At 44.5% G+C, this 22,889-nt stretch overlaps 1 protein-coding gene across 3 annotated transcripts in view; it reads left to right on the top strand.

Moving 5' to 3' along the window:
• MET (MET proto-oncogene, receptor tyrosine kinase) overlaps nt 1-22,889 on the top strand; it is a 139,507-nt gene that overhangs the window by 11,011 nt on the left and 105,607 nt on the right. For 2 of the 3 annotated variants that reach the window (XM_075599978.1, XM_075599977.1), the window contains exon 2: nt 19,204-20,418. In XM_075599978.1, the coding sequence (XP_075456093.1) occupies nt 19,219-20,418 (1,200 nt within the window). In that variant the 5' untranslated portion in view covers nt 19,204-19,218. Of the gene's footprint in view, nt 1-19,203; nt 20,419-22,889 lie in introns of those variants that run through there. The other variant, XM_075599979.1, reaches the window with a different exon arrangement.

The raw sequence follows: 22,889 nt of genomic DNA, 5'->3' as shown, positions 1-22,889 counted from the left end.
TTAAACAGATTTCAACAATAAAAACGGTATCGGAAACGGCAAGAAGAAATCTATCCGAGTAAAAAAAGAAAACGGTGATCAGCACAAACTGTTGCTTTAAGGCAGGGGTGCTCAAATCCAGTCCTCAAGGCCCCCCCCCCCCCCCAACAGGTCAGGTTTTCAGGATATCCCAAGGTCAGCACAGGTGGCTTAATCAGAGGCTCAGTCTTTGACTGAGCTTCTGATTGAGCCACCTGTGGTGAAGCAGGGACTGATTGAGCCACCTGTGCTGAAGCAGGGATATCCTGAAATCCTGACCTGTTGGAGGGCTTGAAAACTGGAGTTGAGCACCCCTGCTTTAACGTATGACACTTAGGGCCTCATGCAGAGAGCAGCGCTATTCAGAATTGGAGAGGGGGAAATTTTTTAGCTTTATTGGAGAGTTTTTATCTCCATATGCAGAAAGGGCATAAAACTGCCTTTCTGCATATGGAGAGTTTCAAACAGCGCTATAAGCGCTGTTGAAACTAGTGGGGAAAAAATCAGGGGTTTTTTTTTTTTCCCCTCCACCGGCCGCGGAGCGCCAGCTGCTTGGTGGAGAGGAAAAATGTTGAAAATCGCGCCATTTTTTTGGCGCGAACAGCCACTAGATGGCGATCGCGGCTCTCTGCATACGGCAGAGAAAAAAACTGGAGAGATTAGAAACTCTCCAGCCGCGCGGCGAATTTCAAACAACAAAAAAAAAATGGCGCTTTTTTTTAAACTTGCCTTTTCCGGCGGTTTAAAGCTCCATTTTCGCCGGCAAATGGCGAGATCCATTTTTGCGCTGCTCTCTGCATGAGGCCCTTAATGTAGAACTTCTTAGGCTGCGGAATAGCTTGATTTGAAACCATTCCAAGCTCTGTGAGGCAGCAATCAACATGTGCACCTTTTAGTTCTGTCAGGTCCCTTACTGGGAGCTAGTCTCATTCATTTTTACCATCAATGGTTTTATAGACTTCAGTGGAGTTTCATTCTAATTCTTACTAATCAGAATATTGCCATTTGTCTTTTACTGCTGGATGAGCCTGCAACACATTTTGATGCAATGCAGTACATTTAATTCCCTTCTGCAAGACAATATGGGAATGTTGCAAGATAGAGCACCAATTGCATCTATTCCCGCCTGCTCCATACAGTATGTACAGTATGAAGCTTGTTTTATGGGATTCTTACACCTGACACCTAGGATCATACTCATTATACTATTGTCCCACGCAACTCCTCCCCTAATTTAAAAAATCTCTCCCCAAGGGCCTCATGCAGAGAGCAGCGCTATTTGAAATCTCGCCATTTTCCGGAGAAAATCGCGCTAAAAACAGCTGAAAATGGCCAGCTAGGGAAAACGCGCCATTTTTTTTTCTATTTCAAAATCTCGCCGCGCGCCTGGCGAGAAACTACATCTCGCCAGTCTGAAAAATATCCGAATTCAGAAAGGCGCGCTCGCCATCTAGCGGCTGTTTTTGGCGCGATTTTCGTCAATTTTCTCCGCCAACTAAAGTTGGCAAGAAGCAGGAGGTCGCCGGCTATAGGGGGGAAAAAAATGCGCGATTTTTTTTTTTTTTCTTTCAGCTGCGCGCATCTCCTCATTTACAATTCTCCACATGCAGTAATGCTAAAAATAGCGGATTTCGCCCATTTCTGCATATGGAGAATAAAACTCTCCATTAAACCTACTTTTTATTCCCCTCTCCAATTTTAAAAAGCGCTGCTCTCTGCATAGGCCCCCAAATCTCCAACTGACATAAGTGGAGCAAAATTGACCCAAAGCACCTGGATTCCTGACACAGTGACACAGCGCAGATGCAATACTACAGTTTGTGACACTTCATACAAACCCAATATGTTAAAATGTTACATTTGTTATTCTCACTTGGACACATAAACCTTAACAGCTGTTGTTCTCCTTGTTTTTGCTAAAGGAGCAGTAATATGTGGCAGTGGGAAGATCTTCACAAGCAGAACTTTTAATTCCCAGAGATAAGCTCTCCTTGTAGGTACTGTGTCAGCAAGTGTATCTCTCTGTACCGCAGCCACCCAATATTAGACTGTGAGTTCTTAGATGCGCAGGGGTTTTATTCTGCTGCAAAATTCTCTGTACAGTGCAGTATACATAGTAAGCAGTGCATAACAAAAAGTATTATTATGAACAGGACCATCAGCTCTAAATAGGTATAAACTAAACATATATGGATGAACTGATGCTTCCCCCCCCCAAAAAAGAAACAAACATTGGTAAAACTTGTGTTAAGGGCCCAGAATAGAGTGAAAGTGTGACATGAACAGTAACTAAACAGCCTCTGCTCAAGTGTGCTATGAATCGGATAAGTCCTTATCAATGCTCAATTTCTGTCCAGCTTTGGTTGGTTTCCATTGCTTTCCCTGCCATCAACCCCTTCACTGCAGAACAGGTCTGAGAAATGTCGCCAGGCTTTGCATTGTTACCCTGCCTGCAGCAAAAGTTAGAATCATACAGAGGCATAATGACATATCCCATACAGTATGTTGAATGCATTATTTTAACAGCTCAGTTTATCAGCATAAATGTTTCTTCTTCAGCAGTTTCTTCTGCAGTAGTCTGGCTGTCTGTGTCATATTAATGTAAATGCTGCCTTGCTTAGATGCTGGGAGATTCAGCAGATATGTAATTCCCATCACTTTGGCTTCAGGTCTGTGACCTGTACTGATACAGTTTGAAATCTGGCCACATGAAATAATAGGCGACATATATTAAAATTCATTTTATGCAGTTGAGCTGCTGGTAGCCGTATAAAAGGAAACAGCAGGGGATTTTCTTATGCAGATGTGTTTTGTTGCTGTGTCCTTTGTGACATTGTTTTTAAGAGCTTGACATGCCTTACTGAATTACATTTGGTTCAGCATGGCATGCCAGCATGCTTATAGCAGCCATGTTATACCCTACCCCCAAAAATACCAGCAAATAACAATACCCAAGATTTTTCCATCTCTTGTCACAGCAAAATGTATGTTTGCATGTGAAGCCCGTTTTCTTTCCTCGTGACTGCAGTTTGCTACAGTACAGGCATACCCCGCATTAACATACGCAATGGGACCGGAGCATGTATGTAAAGCGAAAATGTACTTAAAGTGAAGCACTACCTTTTCCCCACTTATCGATGCATGTACTGTACTGCAATCGTCATATATGTGCATAACTGATGTAAATAATGCATGTGTAACAGGCTCTATAGTCTTCCCGCTTGCGCACAGCTTCGGTACAGGTAGGGAGCCAGTATTGCTGTTCAGGACGTGCTGACAGGCGCATGCATGAGCTGCCGTTTGCCTATCGGGCGAGTTGTACTTATTCGCGAGTGTACTTAAAGTGAGTGTACTTAAAGCGGGGTATGCCTCTATAGCTCCCCCGCCAGGCCATGGTCCGGCCACGGCTGCATTAAAAACTCTTTCAACGGACGGGAGTATGAGTTGGGCTACATCTATATATTATATTATTATTATTATGGATAAACTGGTAGGTTGAGCAGTTAAATGGCAGATGAGGTTTAATACAGATAAATGAAGGGTTAGGCATTTGAGCAAGAATAAGTGTGCCCCCTACCAGATAATTGGGACAAAATTAGGTAAATCTTCATTGAAAACAGATGTAGGAGTGCTTATAGAAATCTGTGTTGGCAATAGTGCTCAATGTTGGGCAGTAGCTGCAAAGAACACTGTTTTGGGCACCTGACCATACAAAAGACATAACGGAACTGGAAAAAGAATAAGAGAAGAGCCACCAAATTAAGGAACATGGAAGGCCCGATTTACGAGGAAAAGCTATCCAAATTAAGTTTAAGAGTGGATACACAGTAATTACGATTTACAAATATATCTAAGATAAATACATGGGTCACTGGGTAAGAGTTTTCACCAGCAGCAAAGGAAAATGTTATTTACTGTGAGTGGAGTGAAAATGTGGAAATTACTACCATATAGAGCTTTTGGGCCCAGAATATTTGAATGGCTTTTATTTTCTGTCACTTAACACTCAACACTTGATCTAAAGCCAAATCTATTCAAATCATTGTAAGGTAAAACTTAAAGGGAAATTAGGAAAAATTGCTGATATTAGTGATGGAGTAAAATATGGTACTGAGAAAGGGTGCCAAAATAGCTAATTGTGGGACTTGCAGATGTTTTACCTCTCCTGTCTACCATTAGCATTGATATAATACAAGAGATGAAGGCACTACAGTGGTCCCAATACAAAAAAGCTATTTATTAGTTAAAAAAAATATCATGTTTTAACTAATATTTTTTTTTTTTTTTTTTATTTATTGGGACTCATAAAGTGCCTTCATTTCTTGGGTCATGGATTTTGCTGATTCCCCATTGCAGAAGATATAGCTGGTCGTGCACCTGTGGCCAAGTAAACTTCAGCATCATGAGTGCTCATTATACCAGTAGGGTTGTTCATAGTAGCCATATATACTGCAGAACAGGCATCCATGTTGATGGGAGGCTGGATTCTGGTACTGTGTTTCTATCTACATCCTTTTTTCATTAACTACGGGCCTTATTCTATAAAGTTTGATAGTGTCGGATCTGTGCTCTCACACTTTATTCCATAAGGACCAACGTTACTAATCAAAAAAAAAATGGTAGAAAAGCAAAACCCTACTTGACAGTGCGTTTTCATTTAATCCCGACTCCATCTGCAGCAAAACAAGTTGCTAGGCAGAAGCGGTGTTATAAATGGGCATGAGAATGAATAAAGCTAAGAGCAATAAATAATAACTGATACAGGACATGGAAGAAAAAAAAGGTCACATACTCAATGTTGCCCTGAAAGTAAATGAAGTTATGCTATTCCAGCTATGTGCTGTGGTGTGCCAGCCAGGTGACGCACAATATGAAAGTGACAACAGAGAGAGTCTAGTTAGAGCCTAGTAATAGGACTGGTCAGGGTTTCATCTCCAATAAAATATTAACCCTCTCCCGGTAGGAAAGGCCAATAACACATTGCTGACTTCCATTAACCTACATTCAATTGTTTCAAACTGTTGAAGCTAGGAAACCTTTCAGTTATGTGGTTTACATTCATTTCAATATGAATACGCAGTAAACACTGTATTGTTCTATTGTTTTCATATAAAACAGCTTGTCCTACTTGTATTGTAAATCAATTAAAATGTCAGACTGCTGCATTAAATACAATGAAGAATGGAGGAATTTAAATGCATGTCTTCGGATGATTAATAACGCTACCTCTTTTCAAATTATTGAAGATGTTAATTATCTGTCATACTGTTAGTCAAGCTATCCGACAAGTATAAAAGAAATGATGTGTTTGTTTTTTCAGTGTAGTAAAACAAAATGTTTCCCCGGTATGATACGCGGTATGATGAAATATATAAATGTGTAACTGCATTTACACATTGCAAAACATATAATAATGCTTTTCCTTATAGGTGATAGTCGGCTGATAAAATGCACAAAAAGTATATTGGGAATATAGCAAAAAAACAGCAAATGCATGATAATCATTCTTTTGCACTACAGACTACATTGAGCAAAGGTGGGGAGAATGCATTTTTTATATAATATGCAAAAAAGTTGAGAATGGTGCTTTTTCATGAAGCGAGAAATATATATATTTAAATGATGCTTACTAATTTATTGGATGATACATTGCTGGCTGCACATGTAATTCACTTGTCAATAAGAACAGTGCGTGGCTGATGGAACATGAGCTCAATAAACTGCTACACAACTGAGTGGACATTGATCTACTTGCAACATCCGTTAAAACAGTGGCCCTACTTCAAAACGTACAATATATGGATTTATACAGAAGCCCATGAGTATATAGTTTGAATCCCTAGTTCTACAAGGTAGATTAGGTAGTTCTTGTATGAATTGTTTTGCTTCTTCAAATCCAGCAGTTAAACAAAGAAAAAAATATAGTAGCGCGTATTGTTTGATCTGCTTATCAGACACATTGCTTAATCTTTTCTTTTTTCTTAAGGGCACAGACTTATTTTGCCAATCAACTGCAGCTGACAAGAGGCCACACAGCGAAGGTCATTGTATTGTAACAGCACAAGCCCTTGTTTGTTTACAATGTTTCTATAGCTTTGGGTTGTCACATTCTCCAGTGACTGCAGTAAGATGTTAAGTGTAAAATAAACCACGTATTATACTCGGCTAACAAAACAATCTTTAGTTGTAGTCGTTACAAAGCTGTAACGTTTTATAGTTCCATTGTTTCTTTTAATAAACAGGCTTTCTTTTTTCCCCTTATATTTGTTGAATGCTGTTTGCTTACAATAGATATGAAGCATGGGAATTAATGTTAATTTTATGAGCTCATTAGCTAATATATGCATAATTAAGGGAGACTTCATTTTTGCATTATCTCAATAAAGACGGTGTTGTTGTAGGGACAAAGCTAACGGTGGACTATGCCTGTCAGGTTTCATTCATCATTGTAAGAATGTGTCACCGATTGCCAGCATCAATATCTTCAAAGGTTTCCCTGATATTGTTTTCATATTTTATAAATATATTTTTATTTCCTTTCAATCCTGAACCCCAAAATCTCACTTTTTTCATAAATGTGGGTCCGATCCCCACATTATCCAGAAAATAGGATGTCCCATATTTACTAAGCAGCGCTTTCCCCCAAAATACCTTTTTGCACCTTACAACCAATTATTCACTTGAAAGATGAGTCCCTTATTCTGTAAATTGCGAATAGCGCCTATGTGGGGCTGGTGGACAGAAACACCCATTGATGTCACTGGGGGTCTCACACTTTACAGAATAAGGGCATGAGGGATTTAGGGCGATATTTACTAAGTGGTGCTATTCTGCAAGACACCTTTTAGGTGTTGGAAGATACCTTCATTTGAATAGAACAGCACCCCATAGTAAAGTCTTGCAATGTATGTTTTCCTCAATGCCTTCACAAACCAAGCTGCAGGTTGTATATAATTATCTGCAAAGCAAACAGAGAAATGCAGTTATAGGAACTAAGTTGTTTGCCTGACACACACAGCTAGGTCGGTTAAAAGTTTGAAGATATAGATGTTGTTGGCATGCAGTGATGGAATAGCTAATTGGTAAGGACTTTGCCTTGAAAGCTGGTGAATCCAGTTCCAATACTCGTGACTTTGAGCAAGTCACTTCACAGCCTTGTACTTCAGGTGCCAACTTTAGAGTGTCAGCTCTTTAGTGTAGACGCTCCTCGTGCCCGTGAAATTCTATGTATAACCCTGTCAGTGCTACATAAGAAAAAAATATTATTTTTAGTAGGTGTGTAATTTGATGCTATATTTCTTCTATTATGAATATGTAATAGTGAGGCTAAAATGTATTCCACCTCTGACCTGACATTTCTTGTCTTAAAATTAAGGGAGACAAAATCCCTGCATCCTATTGATGTGTGATATGTGTGCCCTGTTACCCCCTTTGTACGACTACATCATCTCCACTCCCCAAATCCTAGGATAGCATGAAAGGTGAAAAGGAACAACATATCTTGATTCACTGATACTTAGAGACACCTGTTCAAAATACATCAATTTCACAGTGAAACAGATGCCTTGCATCTTATTTTCAAGTTCATCCTGAGAAATTCCAGGGGCAGAAGGATAAAGGGGGATTTGTACATGATCCCACAAAGTGCCAGTAATTATAGCAGAATTATAGTATAGTATAATTCCCTAGTAGGCAAATTCACCCTTTACCGTTTTCCTCCAGGTTAGACTACAGAGTATTTTGAACTACACCTTTCATTATACAGCCTCGGGTTCTGTTTATCCAAGGAGTAGCTCGCAACACACAGACAGGTGAGCTTTTTATGCAAATACAGACATTTTGGTGAAATATTCAGTATTCTGTAAATGATTCAAAGCAGCTGGTTTTCCTTCTCAGAATCATAAAACATGAAAACATCAGAGACTGGGTATGTATTATCTGTATATAAAACTGAAATTGAACTACCATAGTGAAAGCCTCCATTTCTTTTTAATGTTTGCCAATTGAAAGTTTAAAAGAAATGATGTAGGTGAAAGTAGATATACCATGTATATGATTTTCCAGTTATCCTTCATACATTAGTTCTTAGCTACATATCATTATTAATATCAAATCAAATCTGCTGTATTGGCATGGCAGAAAAACATTGCACTATTGCCAAAGCATGAATAACAGGGGGTCGGGTTTAAAGTTTACACGGTACATGGGTAACAGTTACACACGGATGTGGGTTTTAGTGGGCATCTCTCAGCCTGTAACAGGTGCTGATATAGTGTGCAGCCAGTTCTGTTGTGGTATCGTCTTGTCTTAGGAGGAACGCTATTTTTGGTTCTCTTCTATATTATTAAAGTTCTGGATAAGAGCAATGAGTTTCCTCCAGGTTTGTACTCCTCACTTCAGACTATTTTGTCCAGCGCAGCAGGAAGTGTGTTACATCTTCTACCTGTCCTAGCTCCCATCGCTGGCACAGTCTCAGCTCTCTGGGCTTCCTGTTCTGTGTCTGCCTCTGCCTCTTTCTATTTCCAGGCTGTGGGTGCCTCATTCTGTGCTGGGACACGATCTGTCTCACTTTGGGTCATTTACCTTCTGTAGGTAGGGTGTCAGGGTACAATCTCTCTGTAGGCTGTAATAGGTTTCCTGCTTCTTTAAGTACTGGGTATTAGTTTCTCACATTGTCATATACTGTTCCTTCATTTCGCTGGCGATTGAGTTGACTTGTTTTTTGGCAGAGTGTTCATCTGGGAGTAGTTTTGTTCTGAGAGTGAGAGGACAAGTTGTTTGATGGCACAGGGTTTAGTGAGGAGCTCCTGGCTTTTATTATTCTGTAGCAGTAAGACACTGGATGGCTGTTATTTAGGTGAACCCAGTATTTCCAGGCTCTCTTTTGTACAGTGAGCAGTAGAGGAAAGCAGCCCACTCAGGGCGACATGCACTGTTTGATGTATCATGTGTACTTGGAGGTGTTTGCGGAATTCCAGATGCAGTATTTCGGTTGGGCTGATATCACATTTTGTGAAGTCTCGGTATGTCACAGGACCCCACACCTCACCGCCATGCAGAAGGATGGTAGTGATGATGCTGTTGAAGGTTTTCATCCAGACTCTTATTGGTGGTTTGAAGTGGTACAGCTGTTTCCTTAGTGCATAGAATGCTCTCCTTCAATGTATTTATGGCCAGGTTGAATCTCCCTGATGAGCTGATTCTTAGACAGAGGTGTGTGTCGCTCGCTGTCTGTTCCAGTGTATTATCACTAATATAACTACTGCTCTGTTACTGACACTCATGCTGTATCTCCTCCGCCTGTACATATGTATCCCAATGTTCTGCGGATTTGGACTTTAATTCTGCCTCAGCATTTCTACTGAGTTGCATAGATCCAGAGGAAGCAACAATAAACAGTATATAGACACACGTTTACTAATTACAAAACATTTTACATTTCAGTAACATACATCTGTGTAACATAAAAGTGTTTTTTTTTTCTAATTTGGGGAAATACTGTAAAAGCTTGTTCATTTTCTGCTTTATACCTCATATCTGATCACCCTGACTTGGGAATTGCTGCAGAGTTATTTCTTGTGCAAGGAAAGCAGCCTGACTTGTCTATGCAATAATGATACTGTTGTGTTACTGTTGGTAGAGTCTTTAATGGGTGTAAGGCCTTGGCCATGTTTGGCGCTTCCTGGCGGAAGCGTGCTGACGCGCGCTCCCGCTCAGCACTGAGCCCCTACAGCCGCAATTAGAGCGGCTTTAGTAGGGGCTCACCTGCGCTTCCGCACGCTTGCGGAAGCGCAGGTCTTAGGGGAATTTAAAATTCCCCCGCTTGCCGGCGAGACAGGCCGGTCACGTGAGCGGTTCGCCCAATGAGGGCGAACCAGCTCCGTGACGTCACTGGCCCGCCCCCGGCCAGTGACGCGCCCGCCCCCGGACCGCCCCCTGACGGCTGCTGAGAGCGCTTGCGGTAAGCAACCGCAAGGCCAGAGAAAGCACCCGCTTTCCCTGAGCCTCAGCGCGCCTCAGCACGCCAGCGGTAAGCGTGTCCGAGGCCTTAGGAAGAAGCAAACCTTGAGCAAATATGCAGGAACAACGCTGCACCAAGTGTAATAAAGAGAAGAAAATCTAATTTAAAGCAATATTATTGTTTTTTTTCATTAATACATAGAGGGGTGTGTATTGAAGTCAATGGGTCAATGTGTGAAAGCGACCCAATCGGCACTATCACAGTTTAATGAATTCTCCTTTAAAGTTGTAGCAGAGATGATCAAACTAAAACAACTCCAATTTAGTCTCAATTCACATTGCTTACAAATTTTCAAAATGGTTTCAAAGTAATCGTCTATTCTTATATGAAATATATAATTGCTTTTTAGTTTACGTTGACCTATGAGCAGGGGTGATATTCCAATTTTTAACAGGTTTGGTGCGGTGCCAGCATGGTGCAGTGCCAGGAAGGCATACTGGTGCACATGGTGCGGTGCATAATGGGGTGGTCCATAATGGTGCGGTCCATAATGGTGCATTCAGTGCGGTGCCAGAAAGGCATAGTGGTGCATATAGTGCAGTGCCAGGAATGCATAGTGATGCATATGGTGCAGTGCCAGGAACGCATAGTGGTGCATATGGTGCGGTGCCAGGAACACATTGTGGTGCAGATGGTTCAGTGCCAGGAAGGCATAGAGGTGCATATGGTGCAGTGCCAGGAACGCATAGTGGTGCATATGGTGCAGTGCCAGGAACGCATAGTGGTGCATATGGTGCAGTACCAGGAACACATAGGGGTGCATATGGTGCAGTACCAGGAAGGCATAGTGGTGCATATGGTGCGGTGCCAGGAAGGCATCGAGGTGCACATGGTGCGGTGCCAGGAAGGCATAGAGGTGCACATGGTGCATTGCCAGGAACACATAGAGGTGCATATGGTGCGGTGCCAGGAAAGCATAGTGGTGCATATGGTGCGGTGCCAGGAACGCATAGTGGTGCATATGGTGCGATGCCAGGAACACATAGAGGTGCACATGGTGCGGTGCTAGGAACACATAGTGGTGCATATGGTGCAGTGCTAGGAACACATAGTGGTGCATACAGTGCAGTACCAGGAACGCATAGTGGTGCATATGGTGCGGTGCCAGGAAGGCATATTGGTGCTTATGGTGCGGTGCCAGGAACACATAGTGGTGCACATGGTGCGGTGCCAGGAACGCATAGTGGTGCATATGGTGCGGTGCCAGGAACGCATAGTGGTGCACATGGTGCGGTGCCAGGAACGCATAGTGGTGCATATGGTGCGGTGCCAGGAACACAGTGTTGCATATGGTGCGGTCCCAGGAAGGCATAGTGGTGCATATGGTGCGGTGCCAGAAAGGCATAGTGGTGCATATGGTGCGGTCCCAGGAAGGCATATTGGTGCTTATGGTGCGGTGCCAGGAACACATAGTGGGGCACATGGTGCGGTGCTAGGAAAGCATAGTGGTGCATGTGGTGCACATTGGTGCAGTGCTCAGGAACGCATAGTGGTGCATATGGTGCAGTGCCAGGAACGCATTGTGGTGCACATGGTGCGGTGCCAGGAAAGCATAGTGGTGCACATGGTGCTGTACCAGGAAGGCATATTGGTGCTTATGGTGCGGTGCCAGGAACACATAGTGGTGCATATGGTGCGGTGCCAAGAACACATAGTGGTGCATGTGGTGCACATGGTGCAGTGCCAGGAACACATAGTGGTGCACATGGTGCGGTGCCAAGAACGCATAGTGGTGCATATGGTGTGATGCCAGGAAAGCATAGTGGTGCACATGATGCGGTGCCAGGAAAGGATAGTGGTGCATATGGTGCAGTGCCAGGAAAGCATAGTGGTGCACATGATGCGGTGCCAGGAAAGCATAGTGGTGCATATGGTGTGATGCCAGAAAAGCAAAGTGGTGCATATGGTGCGGTGCCAGGAAAGGATAGTGGTGCACATGGTGCGGTGCCAGGAAAGGATAGTGGTGCATATGGTGCAGTACAGCGCAATTTATATTAGCGTATTATTAATTCCCACACATATTTCTCCCCTCTCTCCCTCTCCCATCCCCTCTCTCTCTCTCTCTGCCCCCTCCCCCTTCTCTCTTCCTTCTTCTTTTCTCCCCCTCTCTCTGCCCTCTCCCCTTCTCTCTTCCTTCTCTCTTTTTCTCACCCCTCTCTCTCTGCCCCTCTCTGTACTCCGCTCTCTCTTTCTCTCTCCCACCACTCTCCTCATACTTCACACCTTCTTACACATACACACCTCTCTTACACGCTTCTCCCCCTCCTGTCTCAAACACTCCCCCCTCTCACACACTTCCTCCCTCACATACACACACTTCTCCCTCTTTTTCTCACACACTTATCGCCCTCCCACACATTTCCCCCCTCTCTCACACACTTCTCCTTTCTCTCACACACACTTCTCCCCCTACCTCACGCACACTTCCCTTCTCTCTGGGGTGACCAGATGTACCGGTTTTGCTTGGAGTGGGACTGTCCCGGTTTTTAAGTTACTATCTGGTGTCCCGACAATCATTGCAATGTCCCAGTTGTGAGCAGAGATAGGAGCAGCTGCAGCTCAATGTCTCCTCCTGCCATTAGGTGGTGCTGCACAGCTCATGCAGCTCCTTCTCTCCCTGGCTGACCGTGCTCATGATTGAGAGTGGTGACGTCACCAACTCTTTAAGCATGAGCGTTTGCTGTCCTGCAATAATTTTAGAGCAGGAGCTCAGCCTACACTGCCTCTCTCTCACCATTTGCGAGACCCTTCTTTGCGCTCCAAAGTCAAACTCCCTTGTCAACCCCAAGCACCAAGCTTGGGAGAGCGTGCGTGCCCGCGCATGAGTGCGCGCTGCGTGGGCGTGAAGACTCACATGCAAAGAGGTAACCGCGCAAGCGCCAGCGGGGACTCAGCCTAAGACCTCGGATATAGGCGCGGGAGGCGGAACGCATGGCGTCGCGCGCGCCTGTAGCTTCTGCAATCTGTGGTCTTTGGGAATTCTATGACTCGCGCGACGGGGTGGCATGGCGGAGACAGGGCCGTGACCTCACGAGGCTGGTTTACCCTCATTGGGTGAGCCGCCCACATGATCCGGCCGGCGCGCGACAAACGCAAAATTGCGGTTGCGCTCTCTATGGCCTGCCTCATTGAGGTGCCGCCGTTTGTTCGTGCTGCGTGCGCACGGTGGCACACAGTATGGACGCAGCCTTAGTGATAAGGTAAGGGAGTGTGTGTGTGTTTGTGTGTAAGGGTAAATACAGTAAATTCCAGGCATTGTTGAAATCCCTGTTCTCTGATTGGTTAAAATTCTGGGCATTATCCAATCAGTAAACGCCTGGAATTTTTGGCACCCTGCCAAGTTTTTCAGCCAATCAGCTTTCAGTTCTTATTCACAAAGAGTGAGATCAGCTCTTAGACAGGGGAGGTGATTGGACAGGAGGCACCAGCAAGGCACTGACTCCTCCCCCGCCCTGCCTGCAGAGAGCTCAGCGCAAGAGAGTGAGGGGAAAGGTTTGTGTGTGTTTTGTGGATATAGAGGGGGCCAGCAGTGTTTTATCGGTGTGTGTGTGTGTCTTCTGTTGGTGTGTGTTTTGTGGGTGTAGAGGGGGCAGCAGAGTCTGTTTTGTTGGTTTGTTTGTTTGTTTGTGTGTGTCTGCTGTGTGTTTTATGGGTGGAGGAGGGGTGCAGAGTGTTTTGTTGGTGTGTGTGTGTGTGTCTGCAGTGTGTGGGTTTACAGGGGTCTGCAGTGGGTGTAGAGGGGTGCTGCTGCTGTGTGTTTTGTGGATGTAGAGGGGGGCAGTAGTCTGTTTTGTTGGTCTGTGTTTTGTGGGTGTAGAGGGGGCTGCTGTGTGTGTGTGTGGGTGGGTGACAAAAGGAGTGCTACTGAGCGTGGCAAATGTATATAACAAAAGACAGGGAAACCCAATGCTACATCCAATTTGACAAAATTAGTAGAGGGTGGAGGACGGCTGCAGGGTGTGTTTTGGTGTGTGTGTCTGCAGTTTTGTGGGTTTACAGGGGCTGCCGTGTGTTTGTGGGTGTAGTAGGGGGCTGCTGTGTGGGTGTTTTGTGAGTGTAGTGGGTAGACGAGGGCTGCAGTGTGTTTTGTGGTTGTAGAGGAGGGGGCTGCAGAATGTGTAGGGCGGGACTGCAGACAGGGCCGTCCGTCTTAACGTATGGGCACGCTGGGCAGTTGCCCAGGGGCCCCACAGCATAAGGCCCATGCGTACCCATCAATGCTATCCCCCTGCCCGGCACCCCGGCTCCGCTCTCTCTCCTCCCGCCCGGCACCCCGGCTCGCTCTTAGGGTTGCCAGGTGTCCGGTATTTGGTTAACCTGTCCGGTAAAATATTAGAGATAATACCGGACATGGGATAGAGCAGGGCTGCTGCTGCTAGGGGGCTGGGCAGCTTCTGATTGGTTGCTGCTGTGTAATTCAGCCAATCGGGAGGTGGCAGGAGCCTGGGGGGTGGAGCCAAAGAGCGGAGGAAAAGCATGCAGCAGAGAGGTGAGGCTGTGTGTGTATGTCTCAGTGTGTCTGTCCATCTGTGTCCTGTCTGTATATGTGTGTATCTGTCTATCTGTGTGTGTGTGTCTCAGTGTGTGTGTATCTGTGTGTCTCAATGTGTCTGTCTTTCTGTCTGTGTCCTGTGTCCTGCCAGTATATATGTGTGTGCCTCAGTGTGTGTGTTTGAGTGAGTGTTTGAGTGATTGCATGTCTCAGTGTGTGTGTATCTCAGTGTGTGTGTGTGTGTCTCAATGTGTGTGTGTCTCAGTGTGTCTGTCCTTCTGTCTGTGTCCTGTGTCCTGCCAGTATATATGTGTGCCTCAGTGTGTGTGTGTTTGAGTGAGTGTTTGAGTGAGTGAATATCTGTGTGTGTGTGTGTGTGTGTGTGTGTGTGTGTGTGTGTGTGTGTGTGTGTGTGTGTGTGTGTGTGTGTGTGTGTGTGTGTGTGTGTGTGTGTGTGTGTGTGTGTGATGACATACAGTACTGGCAACTTTGTTTAATTGCTCACTCCCCTTACTTTTCTTTTACTATACTAACAGTCTTCCCATTTTCAAGATCTATTAAAAATAACCACCATTGTAAATTCTCAGAAAGGCTCCATAACTCAGCTCTCATCACAGCAGCATTGCAATCTCTGCAGCACTCTTACTTACAGATCATCCCCAAGAAGGCAGAGCAGGTTACTTATTCAATGGTGTGATTTAATATGCAATTTAAAGCTGGATTTTGAAGTCTACATTTGAAAGCTACTGTACTGATAATGACAGGGAGTGGGGGGGGGGGGTGAGAGGATGAAGGGTTTGGGGTAACAGAGGATGAAGGGAGGGGGTGAGAGGATGAAGGGAGGGGGTGAGAGAGGATGAAGGGAGGGGGTGAGAGGACAAGGGGGGGTGAGAGGACAAGGGGGGGTGGGAGGGTGAGAGGACAAGGGGGGTGGGAGGGTGAGAGGACAAGGGGGGAGAGAGAGGATGAGGAGGGGGTGCAACAATGTTGGAATTTGTGGGAGGAGTAGTAAGATCAGTATTGCTCGCCATGTACAGTATGACTGAAGGTCAGTTATTTATAAATGATCTGACCATTACGTCATTTGTTCTAAATTTCACTCCAAGCATGCACCAATTTGCACTATTTCATATTCTATTTCCTAAAATAATCCTCGGAAGGGTGCTCCCTCCCAAGACTCCTCCCCAGATTTTTTACGAAATAGAATAAAAATTGGTGCAAATTGGTGAATACTTGGAGTGAAATTTAGAACAAATGACATAACAGTCAGGTCATTTATAAATGACATTCTTCCCCACCAACGATTCTCGAGTGCGTTGCACCTGTCACCATTGTGTTCAGTATTTTTGGACAAGCCACCTGGCAACCCTACCTACTCGCTCTCCCCCGGCTCTCCGGCTCTGCTCGCTCTCCCCCCGCCCGACACCCCGGCTCTGCTCGCTCTCCCCCCGCCCGACACCTCGGCTCTGCTCGCTCTCCCCCCGCCCGGCACCCCGGCTCTGCTCGCTCTCCCCCCGCCCGACACCTCGGCTCTGCTCGCTCTCCGCCCACCCGGCTCGCATCACAACCGCTCGCAGCCTAGCAGTGCAGCACTTCCGGTGCCTGCTGCTGCTAGTGAGCGTGTGGGAGGCTGGGAGCAACAGTGTAGGCAGGACCCTGTGCACCGCTTTGCCCGGGGGCCCCTAATGTTGTTAAGATGGCCCGGACTGCAGAGTGTTTGTGTATATAGATAGGGGGTTGCAGAGTGTTTTATGTGTATTGAGGGGGGGGGGGGGCTGCAGTGTGTGTGTGTGTGTGTGTGTGTGTGTGTGTGTGTGTGTGTGTGTGTGTGTGTGTGTGTGTGTGTGTGTGTGTGTGTGTGTGTGTGTGTGTGTGTGTGTGTGTGTGTGTGTGTTTGTGTGTGTGTGTGTGTTTGTGTGTATAGAAGGGGGCTGTGTGTATGTACAATTTCCTTTTAATAAAGACGTGCAGTAAAAGCAAAAGAATGTAGACAATCATGCTGATACAAATCAATATGTCTACTAAAGTGTCTATTTTTTAAATAAAAATGTAAAAAATCACTCCCCCCTCTCTCTCACACTTCCCTCCCCCTCTCTCTCATACACTTCCCCCCTCTCTCACACACCCCCCTCTCTCAGTCACACTTCCCCCTCTCACATACACCTACTCCCCCTCTCTCACATATCCCCCCTCTCTCAGTCACACTTCCCCCTCTCTCATACACCTACTCCCCCTCTCTCATACACCTACTCCCCCCTCTCTCATACAACTACTCCCCCCTCTCTCACACACTTCCCCCCTCTCTCTCACACACACACACAGACACACACACATCGCCCCTCCCTCTCTCATACACCCCCCCCCGCTCTCTCATACACCCCCCCCCCCCCCGCTCTCTCATACACTTCCCCCTCCATCTCACACACTTCCCCCTCCATCTCACACACTTCCCGCCTTTCTCACACACACTTCCCCACTCTCATACACTTCCCCCCTCATACACTTCCCCCCCTCTCTCTCACACTTCCCCCTCCCTCTTTCACACACTTCCCCCCCTCTTTATCACACACTTCCCCCTCTCTCTCACACACTTTCCTCCCCTCTCTCATACACTTACCCCCTCTCTCATACACTTCCCCACCTCCCTCTTTCCCTCCCCCATCTCTCTCACAAACTTCCCTCCTCTCCCACACACTTACCCCCCCTCTCCCACACACTTACCCCCCCCCCCTCTCTCCCACACACTTCACTCCCATTCTGACACTGACAAACACACACTCTTCCTCCCTGTTATCTGCAGCAGTACCCTGTGCACTTCCCCTGCAGGTCCTCCCTCTGCGCGCTGCCCACTGCTGTCGGATCTGCTCCTCCACATACTACACTGCACTATGAATTGTGGGGCTTGGGTTTTCATTGCTCAGTGGCTGTCAATCACCACCGAGCACTGAATAATTGCACCCCACAAATCCATAGTGCAGCGCTCCAGACCCTCAGCGGACAAAGGTACTGCAGGGGAGGGTAAAAATATTCACTGGTTCTCACAATCGGTAAACATTTTAACACCGAGGCACATGCTGGCTGAATATCAGCCCTGCCTATAACCAAATGAACTAATTTCACTGACATGTCTGACACATATAAGTATTTTCAAATAATGTTTTTAAGTTTTTATTGGGAGTAGTTTGGTTTCCTCTGTGTACTCCCTTTTGTGTGATGTTACGCTATGATCAGCAGGTGCAGCACTCTCACCCCACACCTTAACTTTATTGGTTTTCTGATAAGGACAGGATGGGATAAGGGTAAAGAAAACATTTGATTGACAAACATGTCCCCATTCATAGGCAACCTAAGAAATGAAACTTGTAACAAATGTCCCAAAGATAGGGAAACCTTTGCTATCAGCGAAACCTTTGCTATCAGCATTGTTATATCTGTTTGAAAGAGAGAGCGAGAGAGAGAGAGAGAGAGAGAGAGAGAGAGAGAGAGAGAGAGAGAGAGAGAGAGAGAGAGAGAGAGAGAGAGAGAGAATATAAATAAATATAATTTTTTTTTTAACAAAAGTATGTTTTTAAATATGCAGTGTTTCTTTATCTTCTTTTCCAGCAAGGGGGGGTGGTGGGGTGTGGGGGGAGGCAGCAGTACGGTACGGGCCCCTGTGGCACAAAAGTGGTTATTAAACGTAGATATTGTCACGCAATGTACTGTTGCTGGTGTGGCATATCCACACTATAGAAGTTAACTAAGTGGACAAACCTTCCCAATCATGTTTGGAAACGTAACCTCTTTCAACAGGGAATTCAGAGCAGATTGGATGATTTTGTGGCGGCTCAGACAATGTCAGATAATTTTATTTTATTAGGACTCTGTGAAATTATCTTAGTGTGTTTATTAGTGCATTAGTATTCTTTTAAATTAAATAACTCATCACAACTTAAACGATACCTTTATAATTAATTGGTGTCACAATAATGCTTATATTAGAAGGAATAAAATAATCCCATTATGGTTTAACCTTTTTTGCTTTGACATTTGTTCTTTATGGATGTCTGTGAGCTAATGTAGACATGAGCAATCTTTAGCCAGTAACAATATTTGTGCGATAATTATATTTTTTTTCTCTAACGCTTATAAACAACATCTGGCTCTTTTCGTCTTACATTGTATGATTGTTTTATTTCAGCAAAAGGTTAATTTTAGCTCAACGACTGTAGCGTCCTATTAGTAGAACAATATGATGTGTGACTCAGAATATGTTTGTGGCACTAAAGCCCATGCAGCCACAGGTCATTTACTTGATCACTCAGAGAGTCTGAAATATCACCCTGGTCATCAGTCTGAGCCACATCAAACAATGCCATTGAAATGGAGCATAAAAGAAATGTGCTAGGTTTGTAATGTTAATCAATGCACAGATAAAATTAGATTTACTTCTCTTCACATGAGAGACCGGAGACCTTTGTTTAATACCAAGCGCAAGCTAAATATCTTTATTTTGTTGTGCAGAGCTAAAGACAAAGAAAAATATGTTCAGGATTTCTCTTTTCTTTCAGTCATTATATCTTTGTTAAGTATAGTTAGCTGATTATGCTGTCTAGACATTACAATTATTTATATTGTTAGTATCTAGAGTAACAATACTAATTCTTCTTTCTTTTTGATCACCTTCCTGCAGGTACTTTACATCAACATGTCTGTAACTGTTCCAGTCATCTCTATTCTTATATTACTCTTTGGCTTGGTGCAGAAATGCACAGGACAATGTGAGGAAGCTTCCACACTGTCAGAGATGAATGTGAATATGAAGTACAACCTCCTGAACTTCACCACAGATACACCAATACAAAATATCCTTCTTCATGATGGCTATGTATATGTGGGAGCAGTGAACAAGATCTATGTTCTAAATGAAAATCTTAGTAAACTTTCAGAGTATAAAACCGGACCCGTGTTGGACCACCCAGATTGTTTGCCATGTAAAATGTGCAAGGATAATGGACATTCATCAAATAGCACCTGGAGAGATAATGTGAACATGGCTCTGCTTGTTGAAACGTTCTATGATGATCAACTCATTAGCTGTGGGAGTGTGCATAGAGGTGCATGTCAACGTCATGTACTCAATCCTGATAAACCCTGGGATATTACAAGTGAGGTTTATTGTCTGTACTCTTCACAGGTAAAAGAAGATACAGACAGATGTCCAGACTGCGTTGTTAGTGCTTCAGGAAGCAAGGTCCTTATAACAGAAAAGGACAGGTTTGTGAAGTTTTTTGTTGGTAATACCATCATACCTTCTTCAACTGGACCTCAGCCTGGTCTTCATTCCATGTCAGTTCGAAGACTAAAAGAGACACAAGATGGATTTGAGTTTCTCACAGATCAGTCATACTTGGATGTTCTGCCCCAGTTCAGAGATTCGTACCCAATTAGATATGTTTATACCTTTGAAAGCAACAACTTTGTTTACTTTCTAACCGTGCAGCGAGTGTCCCTTGGTTCTCAAGACTTTCACACTAGAATCGTCAGGTTCTGTTCTTCGGACTCAGAGCTGCGCTCCTACATGGAGATGCCCCTGGAGTGTATTTTTACAGAAAAACGGAGAAAGAGATCTGACGGAAAAGAGGTCTTCAATCTTATACAAGCGGCATACCTAAGCAAGCCAGGTAAGGCTTTGGCAGAGGAGATGGATGTTGATCCAAATGACGATATCCTGTATGCTGTATTTGCCCAAAGCAAACCAGATTCTTCTGAAGCAGCAAACAGATCTGCTGTCTGTGCAGTGTCTGTAAAGAACATCAATAAATTCTTCAACTCCATTGTTGACAAACACAATACAAAGTGTCTTGAGCACTTTCATGAAAAAGACAACAGATTCTGCATTAACAAGGTGAGTTCATCTTGGCAAACTCTAAAGGTGCATTCACTCTTAATCCTTCCTTAGGCTGCGCTTATAGTGCTGTCACCGGCGACAGCGACGCGACGGTGACGTCACGCTGCGGTCGCTGCAAAAATCTAATACACTTGACTGCCAGCGATCATACAAATACATTTGTTTTGCCGTGACGTCGCGTCGCCATCGCCGTCACTATAAGTGCAGCCTAACCTTCATTCTCTTGCCATTTTTAATTGGACGGATTTTCTATAAAAGAGTGAAAAAGCTCAATCAAACCTTTGTAAGTCAGCGACAGTACACTCATTGATACTGTTTTACTCCTAAATAGCATCTAAACTCGTTGTCACCTGAAATAATTTACGATAATGAATTGTACCCAACATCTCCATTTTTTGTGAAGTGAAATATGATCGTTTTAGAAATGAAGGTAGAAAGCTTTTTGGAAATCAAAAATAATTTGAGAGAATGAAATAGTGCCCTTCTTAACACAGTGGCTATGGTCAGCAGCTGCTGGCCCCTGGGAGAATCATTTAGATGCTGACAGATAGTGTCTCAGGGGAACACAATGACAGAACGCTCACAACATGGATTAACCCTTTCAATTAGTTTTTTCCCTCTTCAAAGCACTCCAGCTGTCACATAACTTTGACCTCTTTGTAGTATTGAAGTCACACGCAACATTTCAACAGTTGACAAAGCATTTAATTAAAGTTACATGATGTGAAAATTCAGCCAAATATGTATCTCTCATCAGTGTCGATTTAACCACATTTTAAGTCCTCTGTATACAGAAAGTCCAGTAAGTACACAGTAACAACTGTGATTAAAAGGTAGTTAGGTAGTTCTTCAGATTATATATATATATAGATGAAAGAAAAAAGGCGCAATCCTGTATAGCAATAAAAAACAGGAACATTTATTGATTAAGCAAGGAAGGCAAGGTGACTGAACAGATTAAAACAAATACAATGATGCCAATAGACACAATAAACACAATATATGACAATAAAAAACAAGAGTACTCTTGAAAATAAAAAAGAAGGGAAATATGACCAAAAAATGTCCAATAGCGCAAATGTAGGAGGCAGTGAGATGTGGGAGGAATTGTCACTCGATGGGTAGCAAATGACTGGAGCAACAAATGGGGAGAGGTAATTGACCCGTCAGATGATAGATTGCGGATGCAAACGTGGAAAAATCAGGCTGATATTGACCTCTATAGATGGAGGTGGGGGGTAAGCAAATAGCATAGGCAAGGGATTAAGGAATGGTCTCACCGAAGGATGTAACCGCGATGACCACAGGGGTCTCCGCGTCCCTCCGTCAGCACACCAACGAAATCACGCTGGAGATGAACATGTAACACTGGAGACGCTGTTCCACTTCCACTTCCTGGATTACCCCCTCACACAAGACAGCTGTATTTGTTCAAATTGAATATTCACTCGTGTCTCTGCTTGATGTCAGACTCAGATTCAGCCAGACAGACAGACAAATGCAGCCTTCCACTTTGTTCCGCCAATATAACTGAAATAGTTGCTCTCACTCCTCACATGCGATTAGGCACTCCTCTCACAGGACAGCTGTCGGACATTGATGACGCGAACCTACGCCGTTTTGCCAGCTGTTGCGCCGACTTCTTCAAGCGTCTCCAGTGTTACCCGGATCAGCATCACATGTTCATCTCCAGCGTGATTTCGTTGGTGTGCTGACGGAGGGACGCGGAGACCCCTGTGGTCATCGCGGTTACATCCTTTGGTGAGACCATTCCTTAATCCCTTGCCTATGCTATTTGCTTACCCCCCACCTCCATCTATAGAGGTCAATATCAGCCTAATTTTTCCACGTTTGCATCCGCAATCTATCATCTGACGGGTCAATTACCTCTCCCCATTTGTTGCTCCAGTCATTTGCTACCTATCGAGTGACAATTCCTCCCACATGTAGGAGGCATCTCCCAAGCCCTTGCTTAAAAGCTGTGTCTAAAGCAGCATGCATTGGCTTAGGGTTGCTCATGTAATGTGAGCTTGAGATAAAAGGTGGCACTGTGTGCTCATTTGCATGTCATTTCACAGAATCCCTTGCTGCAGTGGAAGTGCTGTGTGCTGGGTGATAATGGTGAAAGACAGGGTTGCAGACCTGTCTAAGACATGCAAATGAATATACAGGAATATTTACAGTTGCTTTATGCTTTACTGTGGAGGGTTTTTGTCACTTTTTTTTACCCACCATAACCTTAATAAATATATATATATATATATATATATCGCATGTGCACGAGAATGCTGAGGCGGCCGATGCGTGGCAAGACAAAATAATTTTATTTTGCCGTGCGACGGCTGGGTCACGTGATCGGTTCAGCCAATGAGGGCGAACCACTCATGTGACATCACGGCAAGCCCTTTCCATGCTCCCCTTTCCTGTTGCGCAACCCTGCAGGCCACACATGGCGTTTAGTACAGGCG

Source organism: Ascaphus truei, chromosome 5 (genome assembly GCF_040206685.1).
Source record: "Ascaphus truei isolate aAscTru1 chromosome 5, aAscTru1.hap1, whole genome shotgun sequence".
NCBI lineage: Eukaryota > Metazoa > Chordata > Amphibia > Anura > Ascaphidae > Ascaphus > Ascaphus truei.
This window is presented reverse-complemented; position numbering and strand designations above follow the sequence as displayed.